At 34.8% G+C, this 18,670-nt stretch overlaps 2 protein-coding genes across 3 annotated transcripts in view; one reads left to right on the top strand and one right to left on the bottom strand.

Moving 5' to 3' along the window:
• The window catches only part of LOC128221227 (dymeclin-like), a 31,665-nt gene extending 17,065 nt beyond the window's left edge, over nt 1-14,600 (top strand). For both annotated transcript variants that reach the window (XM_052929744.1, XM_052929743.1), the window contains 5 exons: nt 253-366; nt 1,919-2,013; nt 8,881-9,037; nt 10,360-10,656; nt 11,040-14,600. In XM_052929744.1, the coding sequence (XP_052785704.1) occupies nt 253-366; nt 1,919-2,013; nt 8,881-9,037; nt 10,360-10,656; nt 11,040-11,183 (807 nt within the window). In that variant the 3' untranslated portion in view covers nt 11,184-14,600. The remainder of the gene's footprint in view (nt 1-252; nt 367-1,918; nt 2,014-8,880; nt 9,038-10,359; nt 10,657-11,039) is intronic.
• Nucleotides 1-18,670, bottom strand: part of LOC128221230 (uncharacterized) — a 216,947-nt gene that overhangs the window by 170,755 nt on the left and 27,522 nt on the right. The window lies entirely within an intron of this gene.

Raw genomic sequence — 18,670 nt, 5'->3', positions numbered from 1 at the left:
TCCTAACCAAAACCTATCGGAGCTAAAGATAACCTTATACTCAAAATGTATTGTACGCCAATATGTAATTATGTTTAAGGGGTTAATACATGATCTTTGTATAGTAATAACATACAGCAGGAATTTGGAGTGGCCAGATAATACAGGTGGCCATTTAAAACAGGTGGCCATATGACCAGGTTTGACTGTACATGTACCTTTTCACTATGTGTATTATTTAAACACAGAATATTTCATTTGTTATATTTTCAGAGCCTGAAGAATGTGCCATGGTTTAAGGAGAGACAGATGTCTGAGATCTCGCTGGGTGGATTACTGATTCTGGTTGTTATACGAACAATACAGTTCAATATAGCTCGTATGAGGGTAAGGGCAGATCTAGATCTGACTGAGTGGATTACTAGTTCTGGGCTTGTTTTCATAAAACATCTTGAGTCATTTTCTAACTCCTTAATTTCTTAAGTTAGGTGATTCACTTATCATATGATAAACTTGTAATAACCTTATAATGTCTTAAACACTTTATTGCATTGATTTGACTCCAGATGCATTCTTTTACGTTAATGCACTCTCACAGATTGACCGTTTTTAACTTTTTGTCTTGAAATGAGCCAATATATGCATAAATGCTTTTAAACCAGTGAGGGCTATTCAATTTAAACAATTAACCCCAGAGAGATGGCACTTTTTGTGTTGCCTGACTAGGCAACATATAGGGGTTCCTTATGTTGGCAGTGTCAGCGGTGGTGGCATCCGCGTCCCGTTTTCACTTGTCCGGGGCATTTCTTGTAAATTATCAGTGGTATCAACTTGAAATTTCATATATAAATCTCATTGAGGGCAAGTGCAGTGCACAAGAACTGTTACTATTGCTTCCGTATTTTTAGAGTTATTGCCCTTTGTTAATTTTTGTTGTTAATTTTTGTCCAAAGAGTTCAAATGCCACCTATACTTGAAAGTTAAATGGCAACATCATTGTCTATAAATGAATAAAATGGCAATGTAACAGCTATAATGTCGACATTAAATAATTCGTCAGGTGACACATCCGACTTACGGAGTTCTAGATATTTATAACACCCCCCTACAGAAGCAATTTTTCCCATTTGGGGTCCAAATCAGCGAAAAAAGACACCCACCATATACTTTTAAAATAATTGCCTCTCCCCGTGGGTTATATGTTTTAAAGGAATAGCACTGCTATAAAAAATATGCGAATAAGACAATTGTGAACAAAAGATATATGTGAAAGATATATGACAGAGAATATATGCAGTGATAAATGTGCATACAATATCATGTCTAAATATTTAGCATCAAAAATAAAAGAGAAATATATTATGTACATTTATGAATAATATTTCCCCAGTGTGGTGTTTTTAACACAGTTACGGTAGATTATTATTTACTCATTCTTCCCACAATTTTAAAACGTGGAAGATGAACATTGCTAAGTTATCAACAATGCTATTTGATGTAATGTTCAGTAAGAGATAAAATTTCTGGATGTTCCGAATAATATAATATTTGCTGATATAAGTATTGACCAATCAATAAACATATTGACTGCCTGAAAGGCATAGTTTAAGGAATGTTTGGCATGACAATCCCCTGCTGTGCATCTCCTGCTAATTACATTGGTGTCACAATAGGGGCCAATTTCCTGTGTATTCGTTTATTGGCTCAGGGCCATTAAGGGTCCATTTCTATAATAAAACATCCCAAACTGCACAGCAGGATACTCAGATAGGAGATCTGATAAGACAATTAGGCAATAAGATTAAGATCAATAAGTGGTTGTGTACAAATACACATGTTTGGGGGAGGGTCACTTATAGAAGGCTTAAACTAGGCCTTTAAATCAAACCAAATTAACCTGTATTATACCATAGGCTACAGTATGACACTTTTGTTTCAGGACAAGTACCTTCACACCAACTGTCTAGCAGCACTGGCGAATATGTCGGCACAGTTTACCAACCTTCATCAATATGTGGCCCAAAGATTAGTCAGGTATGAGATATTGCTTATTTGTTGCATGCCTTTCTTATTTAAGGGTGAGAGTGGTCTAGTGGTATAGTTGTCAATCTCTCACCCATGAGGTTGTTGATTCGATCCCGACCAGGGTGACAGTGGTCTAGTTATGGATGTTTATCTCTCACACATGAGGATGTGGATTTGATTCCCACCAGGGTGAGAGAGGTCTACTTGTATAAATAGAGGATATTTGTTTATTTCAGTGTAAGGTCGTATTTTATTTCGCTATCTCATAGAAAATCATATTTTCACGAACCGCCTTATTGAGAAAACATTGATTTTTTAGAAATAAGACTCTTTTTACCCTCTTTATTTACACATTAACATGGAAAAGCAAGAAATAAATAAATATTACATTTTAAATAAAAACATTTAACATATTTTAAAAATAATGTTTAAAGTATTAAACTATGATAACACTTTTAAAATATAATTAACACAATCAATCGATTAATAATAAATAAATAAAATCAAGAGGCCTGTTTCAATAAAGAGTTTAGTCCATTTTAGTCGTAAATTGGAATTTTCTTCCTATCATATTTTTGTAATATGGCTGACTTGAGCCAGTATCAAAGGTAACAAAAAGTTTAAAAAACATAAATTTGTGATGTTTGTCAAGATTTAAGAATTTTGCAGTTACGAATAAGAGCCTTTAATGAAATGTGCCACAGTGCACGGGTTAAAAAGCCTTTAATGAAACTTGCCACAGGGCATCGACTAAGAACCTTTATTAAAACTTGCCACTGGCTCCTAAAGTTCACTATGTAAGACATGTTCTTTCTGAACTTTAATCACTTTAATCTTGTCTTCCTTCTGTTTAGACCTACTAACGATCCAATCAATACACTCATCTTTGTCACCAAGCACTTTATTTTCACCCTCACATACACCCATCTCTTCAATTGATAATTGCTCCAACTCTTCTTTGGTGACTGTTGGAATTGCAATTTTGTTCTCTATTTCTTCTTCAAGTTTTCTGTCTTCTTCTATTTCTTGTCTGATCATCTCCTCTTTTGCTGCTCTTGACTGGGGTGTTTCATTCTTTATCCTTTCTTCCTTTATTTTCAATAACTCCTCTTCAGTCATTTTCTTCTTTTTATCAACTTTCCTATTAACTGAATTGACCTTCTCAGAGTTCTTGTCATTGTTTGTTTCAGCATCTTCAGGATTCTTCTTTACAGAAATACCTTCATCAGTTTTCTTGTCACCATCAGTTTGCTTGACTTCAGCTTTTGCCTCATCAATGTTGTCATCAGGTTTCTTGGTTTCTTGATGGTTCTCCATAGGTTTACCATACATTTCTTTATTCTCTTGGATAACCTTTTCTGTGTAAGACTTAACTTTCTCACTATATTCATCATCCTCATCGTCCTCGTCATCATCATCCTCTGCCTCAACTTCTTCAGCATTAATCTCTACAATATCATCACCTCCATCCTTTTCCACATTACCTTCATTAGTCTTATCAACCTCTTCAGTCTTACCACCCTTTCCAAGTTTTACTTTACCATCCTTGCTAATGATAATCTTTTGTGTAATTTTACCTGTACCGTCATCAACATTGTCTGTGTTAGTCTTATTAACTCCATTTGTCTCATTCTTTCTTGCCTCTTCCAATTTTTGCTGTTCCCTCTTCTTCTTCTTCTCCTCCTTCAGTCTCTGCTTCTCCCTCTTTTTTCTCTCCTTCTCCTTTATCTGCCTTCTTCTATCTTCCTCCTACAAGATACATCACAAAGGCTACTTTAAAGATGTGTTTTGTTGGTTTTAGTATAATTCCAAGTCATAGCTGTTTACTTAAATACCATTTTTGTCTGACTATGTTTCATTGTGGGTGGAGATGTTTTTACAAGTACCGTACAAAAATCCCTGGCCTAGGAATAAACATAATTAAAGTATGATAATTCTTATTTTTTTATTTTTTATTTATATCATTAAAAACAATGATTTTTGTTGGCAAAATTTACCTCCTTTTGTCGCTGCGTCCTTTTCTCTTCTTCTTCTTTCTCAACTTGTGCTGCTTTTTTCCGCAGTTGAACCTTTAGTTTCTGTAAACGTTTGCCGCAGGGACAGCCGACTTCCTGATAGAAACTAGTCACTTGTTGCAGTAACTGGAAAAAACAACAAACAATATAGCTTTATTTTTAATTTTGTCTTTGGATTTTGGATTTGTTGTTTTGTTATTGAAAATGAATATAACTGTTTATTTAGCAGATTAATTTTGCTGAATGCCTAAATCAACGCAATGGTATTCAGAACTCCTTGGTCATTTTTCATCGAATAAAAATGATAAAACGGTATAATTAATTGATTCTATTCTTTAAATTTTTATGAACTGCTGCTTGTTTTCGATGGAAAATGGCCAAGGAGTTCCGAATGATGATAGGCATGTTATCCTTTATAAAAAAGGCATTCATTTTAGGAATAACAGTTTAAACAAACAGTGGATTTGCATAAGCTGGTTATTTATTGGTACTTTTCAAGAATTTAGAAATTTGCTAACTGTTTGTTTTTATTATACTAATTTAATTTAGTTTGATTGCTAAAGCAGCTGAAAGCTGTGGTGAATTATGTCGTTTATAATTATTTTGTCACTTTTGAAAGGCCACGAGATTGTTCTTCTATTCGTGATCGAATTCGTGTTCTCTGTAGTGATAGTTATTTCACTTACTGGTAAAGCATGGACAGACTTCACAGTTTCTTCGGGGTATTTTAAGAGGGCAGCCTCATAAAACATTGCTGCGTAGCTGATATTTCGTAGTTTCAGTCTATCTGCAAAGAAAAAGAAAGTAAACTTTAGTTACATATTAACCAGCACCGCATAGCTGATATTTCTTAGTGTCAATCTATCTGCAAAGAAAAAGAAAGTTCAAAAAAGCATTAGTTTCATGTTAAATGTTTAGTTTAAACAAGTGTTTTCTGAAAGATGAGGGTGTTGTTATTTAAATAGCCAACATTTTTTGGCTTTGACTAAATTTCCATCTGCATGATATAAAATCTTTGCTTCAATATCTTGAAAAATTGTACCCCCTTATGACAGGATAAAGCTCTGGGGTGGTATTCAATATGCAACTTAAGTTAATCTTATGGTCATACATCATTGACTTCATTCATTCTATTGGTCAGTAATAAATAACAAGTAATCCGATAAGCCACATTGTTCTTAGATCCAAATAAGACCAATATTGAATACCAACCCAGCTCAATACTTTTTGGTCTGGTATAATTACGGTAATTTTCTCATGTTGTTTTTGTTTGAAGACATTTAAAGGAAACAATTTTAAAACTCATCATGCTAACCTATGTTTAGATTAATAAAATTAAGTTTAAGCAAGTTTTAATAATTTGGTTAAAAGAGAGTAAGATACTTAATCCTGTTATGCTTGTGTAAGAAATGAATACAAAGTGATTATATTTAGTTCTTTTTTTTTAACTTTATCAATTTTAACAACTTACCAGCCATTTCTAGACAGTCCGCGGCGCTAAGTATCCAGAAGTTATCATGAAGACGGCCATTTATCAATTCTTCCCTCGTGTATTCCCCTTTCTCCAAAATCTCCTCGATATAATCCATAACAAATATCAAATCCTCTAACTGCATCATATCGGGACTGCTTTTAATTTGATGAAAAAATGCTAATTTCTGTGGGTTTTCAATATCTTTAAAACGCGTAAAGGAGTTGTTACTGTGGGTGACAATCTGAGGAAGAACTATTGTATTGTTTCTGATAAACTGGAACACTTCCACGGGATTGTAGAAATTCGGCAAATAGTCTTTTTCATGGACAGCATTTCTCATATGTTCAATAAAAATGGTGTTCATCGCCATGGTGAAGAGGTTATCTTTAACTTCTGGGTTCATTGGGACGGTGATTTTACCAGAGGGGGTCCTCATTGTCATTTCGCCGATGTCAATGAACATTCGGACATACTTGATGATGACTCGTTGAACCTGAAACATGTAAATAATTTGTCATTTGCTCGATTGTTCAGAACTTTGTTAAAGTTAACAACCTGATGGTTAACGACATCGTTGTTAACTTTCAAATTGTTACTGCTCTGGAAGTTTCATGGATACACCTGTGATATGCAGTGCTCTCAACAATGGTTGAGATGGTTGTTTCAGATGAGCTTGTTTTTGTTCAAATATATTAACACATCGTGAAATAGTTTGAGTTTAAACTTTAACAACGATGTGGTTAATAAAGTTGTTAACTTTAACTGAGTCCTGAACAATCAGCCCAATATTGTATATATATTTTTTTTATGATAAAATGTCTTATTACAGAACTCAATATTCGGTGAAATTTTCAACATAAGGGTGTTTTTTTAATATAGTCAATTTTTTATGCAGATTTTAGACAGTATATTTTTATATTCATGAGATAAGATTTAAGCGGATTTTTGTCATTTTTTTCCCCTAAATATTATTCCTAGGAATTATCAATTGAAAAATTTAATTGTCTGGACCGATTTTGGCTGCTAAGAAAAAAGAGCTAAAAATCAGTCCGAATTTTTTCATTTATTTTTCAATACCGGTCTAATATGGCCAAGTCAGTAAGAAAAAATAGAAATTGTAATACACAAGCTAATAGTAAACATATGATGCAAATTTCTAATACCTTTTCATGGACTTCATGCCTCTTCAGTAGTTCAGCTGCTTTCTGTAATTTTTCCACAACCTGATCGGGCAGTTGAACTTCTCCATTTTCTGATGTTGTTACCAAGTTTGAAAGAAATCCAACCACTAAAAATGCTTGCAGTAGCAGCATCCCCCGTTTAGACTTCATTTCACTATTTCAATTATCTTAACAAAAGATATTCTTTTTTCTTTTGTTTTTGTACTGTATAAAATTTGCTAACAGAAACTCCGCTTGTTCAGTAATTGAATACCAAGTTAAAATATTCTAAAATAATTTAATTCATTTTTTAACTCCCATAAGATTGTTTAAAATTATCTAAAATCATCTACATAGGGCAGTGTTCAGTCACAGTATTGTTTTAAAACTAATTGAATGTTTTGTTACCATGATGATATTTTATTTAAAATGTATCCACAGGCTATATAGTAATATTTATTTGTTAAGATAATTATCAACATATTTCTGACCACTTGGCAGGCAATATGGACAAGTCATCAACATTTTTTTATGATCAGATACACAGTAAATGAAATGTTTAAGTACTTGTCACTGATGTTTATGGCTTTTTTTGCATGCCTTAAATATAAGATATTGATCAAGTATCGTCCATCCAATTATATAATGTGAACTGGAAATTGATTTGTTCAATGATAGTTTTACAAAGTGTAATTTGACAGTACCAGTTGTGTATTTTTTTCAACCTTGGTACGTTTTTCATTTGTTTGGTCCAATAACAATCGAGCTTTTAAAAAAATTATGTTTAGTGATTTTATACGAAAACACCAATCAACCATGAATATGTTTGATTCCATTTCTAACGGTCTACATAGAAATATAGCAGGCTAACTTGACCTGCCAGTGAGGTACAAATAATGTATTTGAAGTAAAAAAAGTGTTAAAACCGGTTAAAGGCGCACCATATGGGTTGATTGTTTTTATAATATTTATGCATTGTCATGTTGAACTCATCTGACCTAAGTGATCAACAAGAAAAAAAAAGCTTATGATTTAGGTATAGATAAAAAATATTAGTAATATATTGGTGCTTTTTTAACTGGGGAATTTGTACGAGGCTATTAATTAAAAAAGAAAATAGATTTAAAAGGACATATTTTTTATCTGTATCTAAATCATATGTGTTTTTTTTTTGTTTCTATTATTAAAGTCAAATAAGTAAAACAGAATAATGCATTAAAATATTTATTGCTTTAAAAATTGGATAAACCTATATTCTGCCCCTTAAATTCTTTGGCTTGGTTAAAGTTATGCACCAGTCAATTGTAGCCATGGCCCCCCCCAGGTCCCTGGGTATACTAGGGATAGCCGGGGAAAAGTGCCGTGTTTTTACCTTCCAGGAAGCTCTGCAGGGCCGGGTGACCGCGGTGGTTTTGTCATACCGCCAAATTAAGCCGAAATTGGGCCTTATATAGTGTCTCTGGGGTGCGGGGGCATTTGGCCGGGGTTTAACCATCAGTTCGTCCCAGCAGGGCGGGAATTTTACCCGGGGTTGGCTGGACCGAAAGTCAAAGTCCCAGCTATTCCCCGGGCCTGGGGGGGGGGGGGGGGGCGTGGTTACAAATGACTGGTGCATTAGACAAAATGTTTTTTGATTGGTCAATATTTATCCAATAATGAATGATGACCAATGAAATTGCTTGCATTAGCAAACTAATCAAAATGGAACCGGCAGACAAATGATCTAGTTTTGCACAATTTGCCCCCAATTAGCTACCTCGGATATATGAATGAACGTACAAAAAAGTGGATACTTACCTTCCATAGGTTATGTTACATTTTAATTCCTGGAAACCCCATATAATTTAAGTATCATTTGGAAAGATATTGCATACTGTTTACATATATGTATGATTATCGATAAAGATATTACATTGTTCTTGAATTTATGCTGAAATTGGACATGTAATGGCCTATATTTCAATACCCCAAGACAAATGTGTATGTTCAGGTTGAAGATTTTTAGCTGTTAAATACCAATAGTTTTAGAATTAGGCCCTCTGACAAACAAAAATTAGTGTTGAGCTCCTCTTGCTGTGCAATTGTTTCCATCTTGATGTACAGAGAAAAAAGTTGCAAACCGCTTGGTTTCTTTTCTTGATGGACAAAGATAAAGTGGCAAACTCGCTGTGCTCTTTTTCAAAATGGATTAAAATAAATAAGAAAAATTACCTCTCTTTCATTTCAGCTTATTTTCGCAGCTGTGTAAAAAACACATGAAACTGGTCGAACAGATCCGGGTGTCGGCCATGAAAGAAAGCCAGCGAGGTGACAAGGTTGCAGCACCTGAAGGTCAAGGTCAAGGTCATAAGGATGATGAAGAGGAAGCCAACCAGGAAGATTATGTAAGACTTTGACCAAAGCAAAGTTTTTGTTTGACCAAATTTTTGAAGGATAAAATCATAAAATATTTTTGAAAAGGTCAGAGGTCATGTAATATGATATCTGATGCACAAGATCATAAAGATGATGAGAATGCAACACGAAGACAGTCATATAAAAGCTGTTTGAATATCATAAAAATGCTTTAATCAAAGTAAAAATGATAACCCAAGGTCATGAACTCCAATAAAGTCAAGGTCAATGTAATGAAGATGTAAAAGATAATAGGGTCATAATATTCCTCGGTCCCAATCTCATCCAGTCCCAGTCTCATCTGGTCCCAGTCTCATCCGGTCCCAGTCTCATCCGGTCCCAGTCTCATCTGGTCCCAGTCTCATCCGGTCCCAGTCTCATCCAGTCCCAGTCACATCTGGTCCCAGTCTCATCCGGTCCCAGTCTCATCCAGTCCCAGTCTCATCTGGTCTCTGTTTTTAAAATTTTATAGAAGCTATCGGCCATGATTAGGAAAGTGTGAATGACTGGGATATAATAGGATTACAATTGATTAAAGTTGTTTAGAAAACATAACAATATATTTACTATCAATAAACAAATAATAATTAAAGGTTTTATACATATAAAAGTAAGTTTTTTTGTGTGTGTTTGTTTTTGAGGATTGGGGGGGGGATGAAACTTAAGGAGTACTTTATTGGAAAGCATTTATAAGAATGAAATAAAATTATGTAATTAATACAAAACCATATTTATTTGTTAATTTCAAACACTGGGATTTAAAAGGAAATTAGTTTTCTTCAATAAATCATTTTAATACACACCAAAGTGATCATTTTTGCTGTTCTGTTGCATTTAAAGGTTCATAATGATTAAACATACAGAAGTTTTTAAGACAGTTGGTGCATTAATGAAACATTTATATTGCTGTGCATACTTGATTTATGGTCGGTTGAACCTCTGAAAAATATTAATAACTATTTTTAGTGGTTGCTTTCGTGATCGCTAAAACGTTTTTGACTTTTCATCTTTTGATATGTGACAAAAACTGTGAACAATCACTTGAGGAAAAAAAAATTGTTTAGATTACTGATTTTCTTTGGATCGTATTAATTGATATTAAACCAGCCGTGTAGGTGGTATTAAGTATACTCATTTGTGTAGAAGATGTTCATGTATATGGTCTTCCCATTCCAAACACATCATTATTGTTGGTTTAAGTTTCATTCTAGGCAGTTATATAAAGAAAAAGTAAATAAAAGGTCCAACAGGGTCTTATGTTGCTGCTGAAGATGATATTCAACGATTTTTACCACTAACCTTCACCTTTCAGATGCAAGATCTAGCGGTTCTTGAGGAAGTCATACGAATGGTTCTGGAGATTATCAACTCGTGTTTAACGTCTGGTCTCCATCACAATCCCCACCTCGTATATACGCTGTTGTATCAGAAAGACGCGTTTGGGCTGTTCCGATCACACCCAACCTTTCAGGACGTCATTGTGAATATTGACACTGTGTTGGCGTACTTTTCAACAAAGTTGGAACAAATGGGCGGGAATTCTTCTCCCTCAGAAGTGTTACAAGTGATCGAGCAGTCATCACGGCAATTTAGAAGAGATAGATTAAAGGTTCGTCCAGTCATTAAAAGTTTTAAACATATGGTTTTGAAGCTGCACTCTAACAAATTAAACATTTTGACAACTTTTTTATTCTTTGTAAAATAAATAAAATATTTATTATGTTTTGATTAAAAGATACAGAATAAATTTAAATACATACAAATTTGACATACTTGGTGGTTGAAACCTCATGCTACTTTAATTAAACAGAATTCCTTATAATTTCTCTAAAATTCAAAATTGTTTAAAAGCACAAGAAAGATTTCTCTCCCTTTCCACACTGTCTCTATTTTGGTAGCACTTTGGCCTTATTAAAACCTGGCAAAAACCCTTCCAGAACTAAAATAACTATATATATTTTTATCCTTAAGTCTTTGTTATATTTGTTTTAGAAATTCCCAGAGTTGAAGTTCAAGTATGTAGAAGAGGAGTCGCCGGAGGAGTTTTTCATCCCGTACATCTGGTCACTCGTGTACCACTCGTCCAATATGTACTTTAATGCAACCAAAATCATACTGTTTTCATTGAGTTCATGATAGTGTAGGAAAATGGTTCAACTGTGATGTTTTCTGTGTTTATATGTTAAGCTCATACGAGCATGTGGTGTGTTATTGTGATCGAAAGTTGTTGTCGTCCATTGTGGGTCTTTAACATGTGGGTTTGACTTCAACATGTGTTTGTGGGATGTCAACATGTTTTATGTGTGTGACGTCAACACGTGTGTAATGTCAACATGTTTTATGTGTGTGACGTCAACACGTGTGTAATGTCAACATGTTTTATGTGTGTGACGTCAACACGTGTGTAATGTCAACATGTTTTATGTGTGTGATGTCAACACGTGTGTGATGTCAACATGTATTATGTGTGTGACGTCAACACGTGTGTGATGTCAACATGTTTTATGTGTGTGATGTCAACATGTGTGTGATGCCAACATGTGTGTGATGTCAACATGTGTGTGACATCAACATGTGTGTGACATCAACATGTGTGTGACATCAACATGTGTGTGACGCCAACATGTGTGTGACGCCAATATGTGTGTGACGTCAACATATGTGTGACGCCAACATATGTGTGACGCCAATATGTATGCAACTTATCAACTTGTGTTGAATGATGATAGTGTTATTTTAACTCGTCTGTTCTTCATAGGTAAGAAGTAGGGGTATTGTATTAGCCTTGGTGATGTTGTCGCTGTCCTTGTGCAGAAAACTTAACTTTGATTATGCATTTGTCATGATATTGGCATAAAACTTGGCACACATGTTGCCAGTCACAATACGTGCATTTATTTTGCAAGGAACATACTAATAACTCTCGTTTCAATAATTAACATGGTAATGTCCCTTGTTTGATTATAAAAGCAAGAACAGAGTGGCAATGATTATAAAGTTTGTACACATATAATCAGCCACAATAAAAGCAAGTATTGCAAGGAAAATAATGCTGGCTTCAATAATTAATGAGTTATGCCCCTTGTTCGAAATGAAAATCAAGAACAGAAGTTTTTGATGTATGCCCACAATGTGTTGAGTATGTTATTGTCATATCTCCATTTGAAGATGTAAAATGTGTGTACATACTTCATGTCACAGTATTTAAGACTACTTATGTATATAGGTCCAATTCTATGGTGAAACTGAGAGAACCATTGTTATAAGTTATAACCAGTATATATGTTACTGCAACCAAATGTATTGTTTTCATTGTGGTTTTGATAGTAGGGAAAACTTGTTTGGCTTCTGTATTGTTGTTATTGATGTTTATTTTAGTATGCACATTTTTTGGGCCTGCATGAAATATTGAGAATTACCTGCTGCCAATGAACGGCATACGCACAGTTTTCTGCCTTTTTGTTTTCATCTAATCTTTATCACGCTTAGTCACACTGTTTATGGGCATAATGTCTTTTGACAAGATGGAAAGCAAGCCTGTCCCATTAATGCACGAGTCATATTTAACCACGGCCTCCCAAGGTCCTTAAATAGCGGAGACTTTGACTTTTTGTCCAGCCAAGCCCGGGTAAAATCCCCGCCATGCGTGGATAAACTGCTGGTAAAATCCACGCCAAATTCCCAAACACCCCAGGAACGCTAGGTAAGGCCCTTTCCCCACCATATTTGGCGCAAAGACAAAACCACCGCATGCACTCGGCACTGCGGTGCCACCTGGAAGGTAAAAACACTGTCCATTTCCCCGGCTATCCCTGGTATACCCCTGGACCTGGGGGAACCATAGTTACAATAGACTGGTGCATAGGTTACTCCTTAGTTGTCTATTTAGATTGTCAAATTTTGGACAAAATTGACCTGTTGACTCTCTATCTTGTTGTTTTATTCAATCAAGTCTTTACAAAGCCTCCTCACACTGTGTACGGTCATCAACTCTCAAACAGGGTTCATGACGAATTGGATATGTTTTGCCCTTTTTTTGTATCACTTGAAAAAGGTCACATTTAACTAGTACTATTGGCGTTTGTTGTAGCATCCACAATACTTTGATAGACAATACCTAACATATTTATCATTTATTATCAAATCATAATGAAACTTGGTCAAAGTGTTTGTAAGCTGTGTTCTCAGTCAAGTTTGTCCGTGGAGTAAACTGCCTTTGTTCCTCCAAAGTTATGCCCCTTTTACATTAAAAAATAGTTGATTTATTTTTCGTCAGACAATGAATTCAGTATGTATTATCCAGTAATGATGAAATTGGTGACAGTCTTTGTGAGCTGATTTCTAAATCAAGCTTGTTCATGGGGTATTTGATTATTACATCAGTTTCTCCAGAGTTATACCCCTTTTACATTAAAAATTAGTTGATTTATGTTTTGTGCAGACAATGACCAGTATGTATGAACCAGTCATGATGAAACTTGATTACAGTGTTAATATCATTATGTCTTAGTCAAGTTTGTTTATGGGTAAATCACCAAGAGTCATGCCCCTTTTACATTAAAAATTAGTCATCGTGCAGACTATGACAAGAATATGTACATTCAATCTACCTTGACCATAATTCATGAACTATTCAAGATATTCTATATGAACTTATTACAACTGTTCTCAGAGACAATCCACATTGTTTAAGGAAGGTCCGATACTCTTGCCTGATTACGCGGTAATAATTGCCCTTTGTTAGGCTGGCAAAACAACACCAAGCAAGCATTGGCATTCTGTACCTGGCGCTATTGTTTATCATAAATCACCTTAACAATATTAGTGTTAACATTTTAAAGCAAATTGAGTCATCAAATTGATTAACATTCCCTCATTTATCAAAATGTACAGTCCTGGCCCCAATTTCTCGAAACTTCTTAAGCTTAACAGGCTTAAATAGCTTATTTCAATTACTCAAAATACATACTTGAATGGAATTTTGATAAATGAAAAATGGTTTAATTTAACTAACATACAGATTATTTTTATCTAAAGTATAAAAACTCTTAAAGAAGTAAATATTATCCAAATTATTGAAAACCAAAAAAAAGTGAGTTTAGCCTAATCCTGTTATAAGGGACTTAAGAAGTTTCAGTAATTGAGGCCTGATGATTAACAACAGCTTTTAAATAGGAAATATTTGATGATGAGCTTATCTATTGATTTTTTTTAAAACAAGAACACCTGAAACAACTGTCTCAAATTTTGATAGAAATCTCTGCAGACCACAGGTATATCCATTTTAGCAGTAAAGACTTGAAAGTTAACAACTATGAAGTTAACAAGTTCCTAACTTAAAGTTCTGAATAATCGACCCTATTTTTATATATATTTATTGTGTCTGAGTCTACAGGACTAATTTCATCTGATTATGTCACAATTTTATTATGTTTTATTGTACATATTTGAATGTTAAGCTCCAATATTTAAAAGACGTTAATGTTGTGATAAATGACACATTGGTTTTTGTAAGTTAATTACCCAGTGGGCAATAAAGGTATGATAAATGTGTTTTTTTCTGTTTAATTTTAAATATCCCAAAGCGAAAGGGAAAATCTGGTCAGAGAATAATCAAAATAAAGCATTTTTGACATTGAGTTATTATATCAAATGACCAGTGTGGCACTTAACTTAGAAGGTCAAGGTCACAGTGACCTTTAATGGTAAAATAATTTTAAAGCTTGTCCATGTGATAACTTAACAATGCCTAGACCTATGGTCATCAAACTTGATATGGATGTTGGGCCTGACCAGTAGATGACCTCTTTAGTTTTTGGGGCTCATCGGGTCAAAGGTCAAGGTCTCAGTGACCTTGAATGATAAAAGGTTGTCCGAGTGATAACTCAACAATGCCAACACCCATGGCCCTCATAATTGACTTGGAGGTTGGGCCTGACCAGTAGATGACCCCTATATAAATTAAGGGGTCATCGGGCCAAAGGTCAAGGATACAGTGACCTTGAATGGTAAAAGGTTGTCCATGTGATAACTTGACAATGCCTGCACCCATGGCCCTCAGACTTGACTTTGAGGTTGGACCTGACCAGTTGATGACCCCTGTTGTTTTGGGGGTCATTGGGCCAAAGGTCAATGTCACAGTGACCTTGAATGGTAAAAGGTTGTCCGAGTGATAACTCGACAATGACTGCACACATGGCCATCAAACTTGACTTGGAGGTTGGCCCTGATCAGTAGATGGCCCCTGTTGATTTTAGGGGTCATTGGGCCAAAGGTCAAGGACACAGTGACTTTGAACGATAAAAGGTTGTCCAGGTGATAACTCAACAATGCCTGCACCCATGGCCCTCAAACTTAACTTGGAAGTTGGGCCTGACCAGAAGATGACCCCTATTGATTTTGGGGTCAAAGGTCAAGGTCACAGTGACCTTGAAAGCAAACTCGACAATTCCTGGACATATGGTCATTAAACTTGACATGAAGGTTGGGTCTGACCAGTAGATGACCCCTCTTGACTTTGGGGTCATCGGGCCAAGGTTAAAATCACAGTAACTTTTAACGCAAAAAAGTTAACAAATCTCATATTGATATCTCAACAATGCCTGAACCTATGATCATCAAACTTGACATGGAAGTTGGGCCTGACCAGGAGATGACCCTTATTGATTTTAGGAGTCATTGGGTCAAAGGTCAAGTTCACAGTGACATTGAATGCCAAAATCTTTCAAGTGATAATTCGACAATGTCTGCACCCATGGCCCTCAAACTTGACTTGGAGTTGTGTCTGACCTGTAGATGACCCCTTATGATTTTAGGGGTCATCGGGTCAAAGGTCAAGGTTACAGTGATCTTGAACGAAAAAAGCCTGTGTGATAACTTGTCAATGCCTGCACCCATGGCCCTCAAACTTGACATTCAGATTTTTTGTGACCAGCTGTTGACTCCTATGGATTTTGAGGTCATATAGTCAAAGGTCATGGTCATAACACACTCTATCCTCAAACTTTGAATGGTCATAATCTTAAAACTGCCTCAACGGCATCCAATGTCAGTGACAAATCAGCTGTCATTTTGGTCCATGCATATTTCATTCAATTGTCCATATAATCCTGACAACATGGCGCTCTGTGTGGTGGGGCATAATGTTTGACAAACATCTCTTGTTTTTATGGACTTGTACTGTCTATCAAATCCGAGATGTGATGTTCTATGAATACTGGCGCAGGTGACTATTTTGGCCCAAGTTTCTCGAAATATATCGACCAGTTCTTACTAAACTTAGTACACTTTTTCAATCATGCTGGCATCAGACGGGTGTTTTCAACTTAGTAATTAAGTAAAACAACGTAACATGTTGGGACTGACTTACTGTGTCTAAAGCAAAGTATAAAGACAGACAGGTAAGATTATAATTTTATTTCCAAATATAAGTCATGTAATCATATTTTCTTACACACGTTATGTAGAATATATATTTATTCACTGTATCATAGGTATTAGTTATCCAAAGCTCATTTATTTGTCTTACTTAAATTAAGTATCAAGAAATAAACATCACCGAATGATAGTCATATGTTGCTTAATTGTCTTGTCACAATAATTAAGGCCATTTTTTTTTTTGTTTAGGGTAACCTTCCCAAAATTTCTTGGTAGGGTAGGTATGGATTTTTTTTTAAATTTTTTGATTTTTTTTTTCAAAATCTGTCGTAAGTTCAGAGTGTTTTCTTGCACATGGCAGTCTTTCCTACATGACTGTCATTGCCTGACTTTGTTTTATCATATAAACAATAATTCTGATTAAACTCTGCATTTATCCGCCCTTCGTAACTCTCTATTCGCTAACGAATATTTTTTTTTGCTCAGAAACGGAAAAAAATAGTTAGGGTCGGCGCATTTTTATAGGTAGGGTCGGGTTACCCGAAACGGACATATTTTTATTTTAGGCCTAATACAAATATAGTTATCAAATCAACAAATAACCAAATACATATGAATCCACAATACACACATAAAATAAATGTCCATGTGAAATCTGTTATCAATGTAAGAACAATGTTAAATATTAGCTAAACCAATCAATTGTAAACACAGAACGCAACATACACATTTAGTCCAACATAATTTCAAGCTTATTACAAAGTGCATAAAACAATAGAAAGGTTGGGAGAGCTGGTTTTTATTTTTTGAAGGCAACTGTCGGGCATGACAAACAAAGATCGAATGAAAATAAGAAGATCTTTGTTCTACAAAAGCGTCGCAAGATGGATCAACCAATCATAATTCAGAAATTATTAATTTCAACCGGAAGTGGTAAAATGTAAACTTGATAATATGCGCGGTGAATAATTAGCTATTTTTTATAAACAATGTAAATAAAGCATAATTTTGATTGTTCAAACGCAAATAAGTCAATGAATGATTCATGGTGTTTAAATAGCACATGCTACAACTTTCAACAGTGTATTTCAATTTTCAATTATAATAAAAATGTTATGAATGGTAAAAGTAGTTATAACATGTTGACCTTTAGCATATTCTACATGTATATATGTTGCCATAGCAACTTTGCATATATTGGAAAGACCCGCTTTTTGCCTTTCCAACAATAAGTAAATAATTATTTTCTAAATCAATATACACAATCAATCAAAATTTATCTATAAATCCATGAAAAATTTAGAGTAGTAAAGATTTGAAAGTTAACAACTATAACGTCAACAATGTTGTTAACTTTATCAACGTTCTCAACAATCAGCCCATAATCATGCAGTGAAAAATGATCTGCCTTCAATAAGAGGAGAACACTCATGCTATTTTGTATTATGCAAGTAAAGACATTATAATCTTATTAATATCTGATCCCATTATAGCATATAATGTTAAGTTGTTAACCCGAGAAAGTTAGATATCAGCTAACGCCTCGGTTGACATTTACGTATGTAATGTTAACTTTATATGCTATCACCTTTCATGGGAACAGTTGTTTTTTATTATACCAAACACATATTGTTTACACCGGTTATGAGAATCACAAATTTTCAACTTAATTCCAAAAGTGTCTATGGCGCCCAGGCGCTTGAGAAAGCAAGAAATATATTTTTACAATGTCTGCGGGGGTAGTATTAAAAAAAATCACATGATACAATACGGAATAACTAATAAAGATTGTAGGAAATTTTATAAAGGTAAAGTCACGTGAGGTATAATGAATATCATTTTGATGAATCAATGACATGAGCGTTCCGCCTCAATTCTATATTGTACAATAAGTATCTTCCATGGCCGAGAGTGTAAGATAGGTTCATTCCGACCCGAGCGTAGGGTGTTTTGCGGAAACGATGTTTACCGAGTTTCCGCAAAACACCCTGCGCGAGGGTCGGAATGAACCTATCTTACACGAGCGGATCTGGTAGATGCTTTTTCTCCCACCTCAGTTAAACAAAATTAATTAAAAATGTATTTTTTTGCTGGAACTCTTTTGTGCTTAGTGAAAATAATTGCGTACGGATATGCGATAATTCGTGGTTGTCATGGATATTCGCGCAGTGATTCAGAGTATGTAAATGGTCTCATCGGTCTTTAAATAGTTCTAAGGACAGTGAAGCATTATTTCTTGAAAGATG

This window comes from Mya arenaria, chromosome 16, assembly GCF_026914265.1.
Source record: "Mya arenaria isolate MELC-2E11 chromosome 16, ASM2691426v1".
Lineage (NCBI taxonomy): Eukaryota > Metazoa > Mollusca > Bivalvia > Myida > Myidae > Mya > Mya arenaria.
The sequence above is the reverse complement of the archived record's forward strand: the minus strand, read 5'-3'. Positions and strand labels throughout refer to the sequence as shown.